This window comes from Pelophylax lessonae (genome assembly GCF_965119305.1).
Source record: "Pelophylax lessonae genome assembly, chromosome: 10".
In the NCBI taxonomy this organism is placed as follows: domain Eukaryota; kingdom Metazoa; phylum Chordata; class Amphibia; order Anura; family Ranidae; genus Pelophylax; species Pelophylax lessonae.
This window is the reverse complement of record NC_138777.1, coordinates 169,964,187-169,975,879: the sequence shown is the minus strand read 5'-3', so window position 1 is coordinate 169,975,879 and position 11,693 is coordinate 169,964,187. Positions and strand designations below refer to the sequence as shown.

The following is an 11,693-nucleotide window of genomic DNA, read 5'->3' as shown; positions in this document are numbered from 1 at the left end:
CCTCTTATTTTTCAATTTGATATTAATGGCTGACAAAACAGAGGCAATGCTAGGAGTTGGAGGGGTTTTGCAGGGCTGGTTTAGGCTTTGCTAAAGGGCCAGTGTCCAATCACCTGAAGGTGGAGCGTAACCCAATGGTCTTCATATACCATTTACTGTGATGTACTCTAAGAGAAGAATTTTACAGTCAAAAATTCTATTTTTTTTTCTGAACTAGTTATCTTTGGGTGACATTTGGCTGTTGGAGACTGCGCAATGGGAGGTTTCCTGTATCACAGTGCCTGTGTGGTAAGAAAAAGGAGGGGACAAGGCAAAGAGAGGAACTGATGTACATTCAGAAACCACAGGCTATGACACATTAAAGTAAGTGCTCAGAAGAAAGAACGAAGTGAAACGGGTGACAACAAAAAGGCTGAAAGCTGGACCATGAGAAATGGGTGGATAGGATATGAGACAGTGTATGTGGAAGTACGAGAAGCTGGACAAGTTGTGACAACCATCATTTAGTCGGGAAACTATGGACAACCGTGAAGGGAAAACCATTGAACGCTTGATGGATGGAGCACTGGTCACGTGGGTAAGAAAAACTTTTTTTTTTTTTTTTTTTTTTTAATATTTCTTATCATTGTGAACCACTGTGTAGAGAGATCAATCCAACACTAATTATAGTACAGCATAGTGTATAATGTGTTCTACTAAGGAGACAAGAATGTATAAAACCTAACCATGCACTTGTTAGACATTGCACAGCTGTTAAGCTTGTGTGTTCACTTCTAGAGCACAACTGCACATACCAGCTATGAAAGCCATACTGTGCAGTGACTGGTGATTAGGATAGTATAAAGATCATAAAACTCCACTGTAGAATTTATTTAATTTATTCTGGCTGCCTTCCCTGCCCACCACTTCCTCTCTTCTGCTAGTGAATAAGAAATAAAGGAAGATTGCTGAAATTGTGTACTGTGGGTCTGCTCTTTCATTGGTCACCTCCTTTACAGCCTAAAGACAGCCATACATGGGTCGGAATTTGGCCAGTTCATCAGTGACCAACCAAATTTCGATCCATGTAATGGCAGGCTGGTTGTTTACAAGTTGAACTATTGATCAACTTGTGTGCAATTAGCCTGTTGAGTTTTTCCCAAATGATCAGTGGAACTCTTAGCCCCCGTTCACACTGGGGCGACCTGTCAGGCGACCTGGTCGCCTGACAGGTCGCCGTAGGTCGCCCACCATACAGAAGCTATGGACCCGTTCTAATAGGAGCGACACAAGTCGCTCCGACTTAGAAAAAGGGTCCGGAGCTTCTTTGGGGCGACCCGGAGCGACCTGCATAGACTTCAATGTTATGAAGTCCGTGCCGGCCGCTCCGAGGTCGCGTTTCTATAGGAAACACCAACAACACATCAAAAATGCACCTCCTATTGATTTCTATAGGAAACACCAACAACACATCAAAAATGCACCTCCCATTGATTTCTATAGGAAACACCAACAACACATCAAAAATGCACCTCCCAATGATTTCTATAGGAAACACCAACAACACATCAAAAATGCACCTCCCATTGATTTCTATAGAAAACACCAACAACACATCAAAAATGCACCTCCCATTGATTTCTATAGGAAACACCAACAACACATCAAAAATGCACCTCCCAATGATTTCTATAGGAAACACCAACAACACATCAAAAATGCACCTCCCATTGATTTCTATAGAAAACACCAACAACACATCAAAAATGCACCTCCCATTGATTTCTATAGGAAACACCAGCAACACATCAAAAATGCACCTCCCATTGATTTCTATAGGAAACACCAACAACACATCAAAAACGCACCTCCCATTGATTTCTATAGGAAACACCAACAACTCATCAAAAATGCACCAGCAGTGCTTTATTGGTTTGTTTTTTGAACCCTATGTCAAAGTTTCACAGGTTCATGCTGGGAGTCAGGAATTCAGAAAGCGCAAAAAACACAATATGAGTTTTTGCAAAGCGCATGCCACGTTTTTAGGTGCACCGGTGTATAAGGGCCCTTAATTGTGCATCTGCCTGGAGAAAATATCAATTTTAGCATCACTTCTACAATGGATGCAGATCTATGCAAACAAGTCTCAATTGTCTATCCAAGGATTGTAGGGGTTCCAAATACAAGGAAAAACTGTCCCACTGCCTTTGCCAAATGATAGACAGCCTGGTTTGTTAATTGTGTCACTCATTTTCTTGATTCTGTAGGCTACAGAAAACTTCCCTCTATGTAATGGCAAACAGGAGAGCATGAAGTGTTCAGTAACCTAAACCAGGAAAGCAGCCTAGGTGACCTTGCTGATTCTATGTAGATACATACAGTGAATGAATGTTGTCACCCTAGGATGGGAGATGTGTTGCTGAAAGGATCAGCATAAAAAAAAAACAAATGCAGTCTCCATATGTATGGACCGCTAAGTTGCAATATGTTTTAGTACTAATGTTTTTATACGATTTAACTTCAGCTGACATGAATTCGACTATATTGTCAAAAGTATCAGGACACCTGCCTTTTCACGCACATGAACTTTAATGGCATCCCAGTCTTAGTCCGTAGGGTTTAATATTGATTTGGCCCACCCCTTGCAGCTATAACAGCTTCAACTCTTCTAGGAAGGCTGTCCACAAGGTTTAGGAGAGTGTCTATGGGAATGTTTGACCATTCTTCCAGAAGCGCATTTGTGAGGTCAGGCACTGATGTTGGATGAGAAGGCCTGGCTTGCAGTCTCCACTCTAATACATCTCAAAGTTGTTCTATCGGGTTGAGGTCAGGACTCTGTGCAGCCCAGTCAAGTTCCTCCACCCCAAACTCGTTCATCCATGTGTAGCACCACCCCCGCAGGAGCTGCTGATTATATTATTGGGTCTACACCCTGCCTAACAACCCAATCAAATTGGCTCGATCCCTCCTCAGGCACAACTGACCCAGAATAGGACTGGACTATCAAATAGATACACAGGTTGGAATACAATACTTCACTATGCAACAATACCTTGTTACCTTCTTGAATAGTAGTCCTTCTGGGTGACACAATGGAACAACGCACAAGATTGTAATTAACCAAACTTAGTTTACTATATATCAAATTGAATAGGGGAGATACAATACAATACAATACAAGTCCATAAAAGGTTATTTAAAACAGCTTTAAAAAGGTAAAAGAATACCCCCACACTCCTCCTGCATTAAGGCTAGACACAGTACCAGGTAGGTGGGCCTATCTGAGTCCCTCCCCCAGAGTTCTCTTCTTTCTTGTTGATCTTCGCTAGCAAGGTTATTGAATAGAGCTCATTTGTAATCCAGATTAGGAATAAAGATCAAGAGAGAGAAAACAACGAGCTGTTAGTTGTCACCGCAGGGTGTCTGCGTAACTGAGCAATAACTTCTGCGAGAGAGATAAGCCTCTGGCGACTCCTTTACAGACCTTATTGTTTGTCTATGAGTCTCCTGAGAGAGTATGGTGATAAACCCCGGGGTTTTATCACCTCCTGCTGCGCTACCGCTATCTGTAGATAAAACTGTCTCTTCAGCAGATAAAGTCAGTTATTGGGCATGTGCCCTCTCACCAACAGAAGTTTCTCCTTCGCGCGCTTCCACTGCGGTCTCAGTCCTTTGGCTATATGCCAGCCGCGCGGGGTCCTTCTGGCGGATGACTTCCGGTCTCGGCAAACAGCAGTATGACCTCCAGGAATGTGCCTCGTGCTTGAGATGGGACGGTTCCACGTCGTCCCTCCAGGCTAAAAGGCTCTAGCCCAATATCCAGTGTCAGTCCTTCACTCTCGCTCGCTGGTTCCTCAGAGTCCAGCGCAGAAAGGCCCCCCCCTTCGCGCGCTTCTCTCTTCCTTTAAATAACCTCCCCCATAGTGCCGTGCGGTGCAGCCGTGCACCCTGGATCTTGCAAAGCAGCCTGGGAGATGTAGTTTCTTCATCTTGTGAAAAGGAAGTCACAGCCCGGGAAATTCCATGCAGCTACCACTAGAGGGAGCCTAGTTCCTTCCCACATATCAAACAGTGTCTTTAGGCATGTTTAACCCCGCTACACACTCCCCCCACTTGAGAAACTTTGGTCCCCAAAGAGGTCAACAGTATGTACCCTAGTGCATAGGTTGGCATTATACAACAAAAACATTAACATTTTGCTGAAATAAGTCAATCTGAATACATCCAATTTCGTATTCTAATAGCAGTGCAACAGTAAAACGATAAAGTGCAATTAATAAGCAAATAAGTGATTTCTACAGTGTTAATATAGTGCTGATTTCTAGTGCTTTTATATAGTGCTCCTTTAAAAAGCACATGTGCCTTTGCAATTTCTTAAACACTTACATCTTAAAGTTTGTGTTGAAAAAAAAACATCAAAAGGTGAGAAAGAGAAAAAAACATATAGTGAGGTCAGAGCAACAAAATGTGCACAAACATTAACTCACAAAGTAAACCAAATTGTGAACATCAAAAACTGTGCTTATTATAATGGCCAAACCCAATATCCTTATGTACAAACTTAAATGCAAACGTTTTCTACTTCAATACTTTGTTCTCATGATCTCTCACAGACCCCCCAAAACTTGGGTGGCTTGTACAGTTGTGCCTGGGGGTGAGCTAGGGTTGTCCCCCACCAAATCTACAGTGGAGGAACTAGGCTGGTCAGGAGATCTTTTGGAGGTAAAAACAGCTTCTTCCGAACATTCACCCAATTGATCATAGGTCAGTCTCTTAGGTGGGTGAATGACTCTCCTTTCCCTCTGTTCCCGTGGAGGCATGCTCTCAGAGGTGCTAGGATCAGGCACTTCTGAGGATTCTTCAATGTCCCCCTCCTCATGTTCCAACACAGAGGAACCTGATGGTTCAAGAGAGGTCAGTTCTTCTTCAGAGAAGGGTGCAACCTCCTCCTCAGGATCTTCATCCTCAGCTGCTTCTTCTGGAAGCATATGAAAGGGTATGAATTCAGGGGCTTCTGCCCGAAGGGCTCCTCTATCAGCCAAGTCAGATGAAGACAGGGAGGCAGGTGTGGGTTCTGGCAACTGAGATGACCACAACCAGTCGGGTACCTCCTCTTCATCTTCCAAATCTTCAGATGGAGAACTTCCCTCTCCCTCATCTGGGAGCGTCGTCTGAGATCTGGTAACTGGTCTGGACCGGCGAGAAGTCGAAGGGGCCTCTGACACGTCTTCCACAGGGGGCATACGAACCGCTTCAGAGAGAGGCAGCAAAAGGTTCCGATGCCAAGCCTTCAATGGACCCACACTTCCTTCAGGCCGAATTTGGTACACAGGAAGGTTTGGCAGTTGCTTGCAGATAACATAAGGTTGGGACTTCCAGCGGTCTGCCAACTTGTGTTTTCCCGGGACACCCAAGTTTCTCAACAAAACCCTGTCCCCTGGTTGCAGGTCATGGATCCGAACTTTTAGGTCGAAATTTTTTTTATTCCGCAGTCCACGTTGATCAGATGTGGCCTGAGCCTTGTCATAGGCCGCTTTCAGACTCTTCCGCAGTCGGTCCACATATCCTCTATGCGATGCTGAAGAGGTATGATCAGGCGAAATGCCAAAGGCCAAATCCACTGGCAACCGAGCCTCCCTTCCAAACATCAGCCGATAAGGGGAATATCCAGTAGCATCACTGACAGTGCTGTTGTAGGCATGCACAATGGCAGCTACGTGCTTGCCCCAATGCTGTTTCTTCTCTGAGCTCAAAGTCCCCAACATATCCAAAAGAGTCCTGTTAAATCGTTCAGGCTGGGCATCCCCCTGTGGATGGTAGGGAGTGGTTCTAGTCTTTTGAATGCCTAACATATCTAACAGTCTCTTGATCAGTCTGCTTTCAAAGTCCCTTCCCTGATCAGAATGGAGGCGTTGTGGTAACCCATAATGTACAAAGAACTTCTCTACAAGAACTTTGGCTACCGTTGAGGCCTTCTGATCCCTTGTTGGGAATGCTTGAGCATATCTGGTAAAATGGTCTGTTACCACAAGGACATTCCCCTGGCCACTCAGATCAGGCTCTAAGCAAAGGAAATCAATGCACACCAGCTCCATGGGTCCCTGACTTTGTAGATGGCCCATTGGGGCTGCTTGACGTGGCAGAGTCTTCCTCTGTATACACCGGACACAAGAATGACAGTATCCTTCAACTTCGGCCCTCATACAAGGCCAGTAGAACCTGTCCCTGACAAGCTGAAAGGTTCTTTCGGGCCCCAGATGGCCATGATTATCATGAAGAGCGGCCAGAACTCCCTCTCTGTATTTAGCTGGTAAGAACAGTTGCCACTTCTCCTCCAGATCTTCAGATGGACCTCTCCGGTAGGCCACTCCTTCTCTGATCTGTAACCGGGTCCACTCTCTATGTAACAGACGGGCCCCCTGAGGGGAGTCAGTTAGAAGCAACTCAGGGCTCTGGATCTCCAAGGCTTCCAAAAGAAGTTTTCCCAAAGGGTCTTCCAACTGCTCCTTCCGCAAGTCCCTTTTGGACAGCCGGGGCAAACCCTCCCCTTCAACCTGGGTCACCTGGCAGTAGCATTTGGGTACTCCGATAGCCGAAACCCCAATCTCTTCTGCTCTTGACCCTCCTCGGGATCGAAATTCAGTTCCCTGATATAGGGCACGCACCCCTTCTGGAGCCAAATGAGTCCATTCTTCCGCAGGTTCCTGTGGAACATGCAACCTTCTGGATAGGGCATCTGCATCCCTATTTCCGATTCCTGGCCGATACTTCAGGCTAAAATTGAAGCTAGAGAGGGCAGCCAACCATCGATGTCCTGTTGCATCCAGCTTGGCCGTAGTCAACAGATAGGTGAGGGGATTATTATCTGTCTTGACAATGAATTCAGCTCCGTACAGGTAGTCTTTCAATTTGTCAACCACTGCCCACTTCAAGGCCAAGAATTCAAGTTTGTGAGTAGGATAATTCCTTTCAACAGGCAGTAGGCTTCTGCTCACATAGGCAACAGGTCGCAGATGACCCTCATGCTCCTGATAAAGTACCCCCCCCCAGCCCATCTCGGCTGGCATCAACATGCAGTTCATATGGTTTTGTGGGGTCCGCATAGGCCAACACAGGGGCAGTGGTTAGGGTTTCCTTCAGCTGGACAAAGGCCCCTTCGCATTCCGGGGTCCACTGATCCTGGATGGATTCCTTAGCCTTCCGGGGGCCTATGGTGGACTTCGCCGGCTTTACCAACTCAGGGACATCATCTTCTTCATTCTTCAGGAGCTCATTTAGGGGTCGGGCAATCTGGGCGAACCCCTCCACAAACCTCCTGTAATAGGAGCAAAAGCCCAGGAATGACCGGAGTTCGGTCACATTTGTGGGTCTCGGCCAGGAAGCAACAGCATCCAGCTTGTCCGGGTCAGTGGCCACCCCTTCTTCAGACACGATATGGCCCAGGTAATGGACCGAGGACTGATAGAATTGGCACTTCTCAGGAGGAAGTTTCAGACCTTCTTCATGTAGCCTCTTCAAGACCTTTTCCAACCTCTCCTCATGTTCTTCTAAAGTTCTGCCAAACACGATAACATCATCCAAGTATACCAGTACCTCTATCAAATTCATATCTCCAACGGTCCTCTCCATCAGCCTTTGGAAGGTAGCAGGGGCCCCGGACAACCCCTGAGGCATGCGATTGAACTCAAAGAACCCCACAGGGGTGATGAAGGCTGTTTTCTCCCGATCTTCAGGGTGCATGGGGATCTGATAATACCCACTCTTTAAGTCCATCACACTGAACCACTTCGCCCCTGACAGACTCTGTAGGGCATCTTCGATTCGAGGAGTGGTATACTGGTCTGGGATGGTTCTTCTGTTCAGCGTTCGGTAGTCGATACAAAGCCTCAAAGATCCATTTTTCTTCCGGACTACCACTATCGGGGAAGCATACGGGCTCCTGGATTCTCGGATAATCCCGATCTTTTTGAGCTCTGCCAGCTGTTGACGTAGATCTTCTAAGTCACCTAAGGGGACTCGCCGGACTCTCTCCCTGAAAGGCTTGTCCTCACTCAGGCGGATCTTATGAGTGGCGCTCCTGGCACATCCCACGTCAAACTCGTCCTTAGAGAATATTTCCCTCCATCGAGCAAGTTGTGCCTTGGCCCTCTTCACCCATTCCGGCGGGAGGGCAGCGTTTCCAGAGCAAAGCTCCTCTATAACCGCTTCACCCTGTTCCTTTTCTTTGAAATCAATGGGGGCAACTGGGGTAGCCGGGTTGACTTGGCCCAGGAGCACTCTGGCCGGTACCTTCACTGGTGTAATAGAGGTGTTTCTGACACTCACTAAAACCCTTCCACGGTTTTCCTGTAACACCTTCAAAGGGATCACCTCAGGGATCACTTCTATCCCTCTCTGTCTCTCCTTTTGACCTGATTCAAAGATAATGAAGGGACCCGGCTGTTGCCATGTGAGTTTAACAGAAGCCTTAAAACAGGCCACCTCTCCTGGCTGTAAGACCTTTTCTGCTCTATCCAGCTTCCAGAGTCGTCCAACTCCTTCTGCGGGGGTCTCTTGCTCCAACACTAATCGTTGGTAGGCCTGCCGTAGCATGGGATGGATCCTTGGCGCCTGAGCATCTTGTCCCTGGACCAGTTGTATCAGAAGGCGCCTTACCAGGTCAGTGTTTGTTCCTACGATGAGAGAGCTTTTGTTGGCCCCTGGTGGACGAGGACAGACCACCGCTAAGGTGTCGAAGGTTTCCGCTTCACCAGCCACTGATGGATCAAAGGTCAACTTGATTGGCAGATACCCGTCATAGGGAAAACTTTGGGTCCCAATACCCCATATCTCCAGATCTTCCAACTTCTGCAAAGGTAGATGGGTAAGATATTTATCATAGAAGTCTCTATACAAAAGAGTCACCTGGGCCCCTGTGTCAAGGAGGGCTCTTGTGTAAATTCCTTCCACCTGAACCGAGACCACTGGGGAGGGCCCGACCAAGTTAGTTGGGAATTCTCTTGATGTAGCCTTGTTATCTGATTCAGTTCTCTGTACCCTGGCCCTCTTCTCCTTTTTCTTCCTTGATCTAGGCCCCCGCCGAATCCGGTGTGCATTGACTCTCCTTCCCTCAGTAACCCAGAGTCTAGAACTGGGGGTGTTATATTTGGGTCTGACCCCCTGACTCAGTTTCCCTGATCCTGCACCACTTCTGGAGTCCCTTAAGACTGGCGGACACCCGGTTGACTCCTTCACCGGTGTCCTCTGAAGTTTCCCGCTGGCTCGCGAGGTTTCGCGGCAGCATTTCCTGAGCTGGGACATACCCTTCTAACATGCCCAACTCCCCCGCAGTTGAAACAAGTTAACAATCTTGCAGGCCGTGGCTCTGGATCTGTGCTGAGACTAACAGGTTCATCTGGCCTCTCCGATATACTCCCCTTGGGTAGAGTGGATACCTGACCAGTCAGGATGGACACCATTTCTATCAACTGAGACACTTGGGTCTTTAGGAGTTCAACTTGAGAGTCACCCTCTTCCACACTTATCACTCCAACCCGGGCAGTTGAGTCAAACTGCCGACTTTTCTTCTTGTTGTCCAACATGACCTCTTCCTCTCTGACCATTCGAATCAGATCGGGGTATTCTAGAATGCCGCCATCTCGACGAGTTCGTAACAGTATGGCAATGGGATCTAAAGGTTGAGCCCCTTTCAGAACCTGTCGTGCACGAGTCTCATCTATTTTCCGGGGGTCTATTCCTTTCTTTAACAGAATCTGGTGGATAATCCTATCCAGACGTTTAATGAATTCGGACAACTTCTCCCCCTCTTCTTGATAACAGTGGTCCAACTGGTAGAGAAGTTCAGCCGCGTTCTCCGTCCGACCAAACACATCTTGCAGAATGTCCAAATAATCCTGTGCAGTGCAGTTCTTCTTGCTAAGCTTTAGATTACGTACAGCCTCTAATGCAGGTCCCCTTAAACTCTCTGTGATCCTCTGCTTCTTGTGCTGTTCTGGTACCTCCCATTCCTCCAAAGCCTGAGTGGCGGTATCCAGCCACTCTTCGAACCCATCTTCTGCTGAAGGCACAGGCTGTTTCCCAGAGAATGTCCGGAGCTTCCTATATCCAGTCATCAGATAGCTCGAGGTGTCCCTGCTACATTTTGCCACAATCTCCCCAAGAACAGCACACAGTTCTGAGCTAAAAGTCGACAAAGGTGATGACTCAGGATGCCCTTCTTGGACACCTTTTTCTTGGCTGGATACCCCAGGGGTGGTGGATGAGGGACCCGCAGTAGGAACTCCTGGATGTATCAGGAAAAGTTCTGTTTGGTCAATAGTTTTTACACTGTTTCCATTGAAATAATCAGGGACCCCTTTCCTCCACTCACACAGTGCATACGTGTGTGGGGCAGTGGTGTCAGTTTTTATGTCAATCACCCAGAATTTCCTGTCTGTGGATAGTGCCCTTAAAACAGGGAGGAGCTTTTCTTCAGTCCAGGCTTCTCCCTTGATTTCAACCACCAGGCCATTTTCCACTATGACATTCTCTTCCTTGCACCACTCAGCAGCAGCGACAGGATCCATTTCTGCGTGGGAGGGGATTCTGGGGCTGAGAGGGTTGTGTTGCAGGACTGTAGAAATCCCGGACGAGCCCCCACGTGTAGCACCACCCCCGCAGGAGCTGCTGATTATATTATTGGGTCTACACCCTGCCTAACAACCCAATCAAATTGGCTCGATCCCTCCTCAGGCACAACTGACCCAGAATAGGACTGGACTATCAAATAGATACACAGGTTGGAATACAATACTTCACTATGCAACAATACCTTGTTACCTTCTTGAATAGTAGTCCTTCTGGGTGACACAATGGAACAACGCACAAGATTGTAATTAACCAAACTTAGTTTACTATATATCAAATTGAATAGGGGAGATACAATACAATACAATACAAGTCCATAAAAGGTTATTTAAAACAGCTTTAAAAAGGTAAAAGAATACCCCCACACTCCTCCTGCATTAAGGCTAGACACAGTACCAGGTAGGTGGGCCTATCTGAGTCCCTCCCCCAGAGTTCTCTTCTTTCTTGTTGATCTTCGCTAGCAAGGTTATTGAATAGAGCTCATTTGTAATCCAGATTAGGAATAAAGATCAAGAGAGAGAAAACAACGAGCTGTTAGTTGTCACCGCAGGGTGTCTGCGTAACTGAGCAATAACTTCTGCGAGAGAGATAAGCCTCTGGCGACTCCTTTACAGACCTTATTGTTTGTCTATGAGTCTCCTGAGAGAGTATGGTGATAAACCCCGGGGTTTTATCACCTCCTGCTGCGCTACCGCTATCTGTAGATAAAACTGTCTCTTCAGCAGATAAAGTCAGTTATTGGGCATGTGCCCTCTCACCAACAGAAGTTTCTCCTTCGCGCGCTTCCACTGCGGTCTCAGTCCTTTGGCTATATGCCAGCCGCGCGGGGTCCTTCTGGCGGATGACTTCCGGTCTCGGCAAACAGCAGTATGACCTCCAGGAATGTGCCTCGTGCTTGAGATGGGACGGTTCCACGTCGTCCCTCCAGGCTAAAAGGCTCTAGCCCAATATCCAGTGTCAGTCCTTCACTCTCGCTCGCTGGTTCCTCAGAGTCCAGCGCAGAAAGGCCCCCCCCTTCGCGCGCTTCTCTCTTCCTTTAAATAACCTCCCCCATAGTGCCGTGTGGTGCAGCCGTGCACCCTGGATCT

At 47.3% G+C, this 11,693-nt stretch overlaps 1 protein-coding gene across 1 annotated transcript in view; it reads left to right on the top strand.

The window, feature by feature from the left end:
• The first annotated feature begins 344 nt into the window (after positions 1 to 344).
• Positions 345 to 11,693, top strand: part of LOC309564944 (uncharacterized protein) — a 143,380-nt gene continuing 132,031 nt past the window's right edge. Inside the window, exon 1 of the mRNA XM_082269655.1 lies at positions 345 to 577. Within this exon, the coding sequence (XP_082125781.1) occupies positions 518 to 577 (60 nt within the window). The 5' untranslated portion in view covers positions 345 to 517. The remainder of the gene's footprint in view (positions 578 to 11,693) is intronic.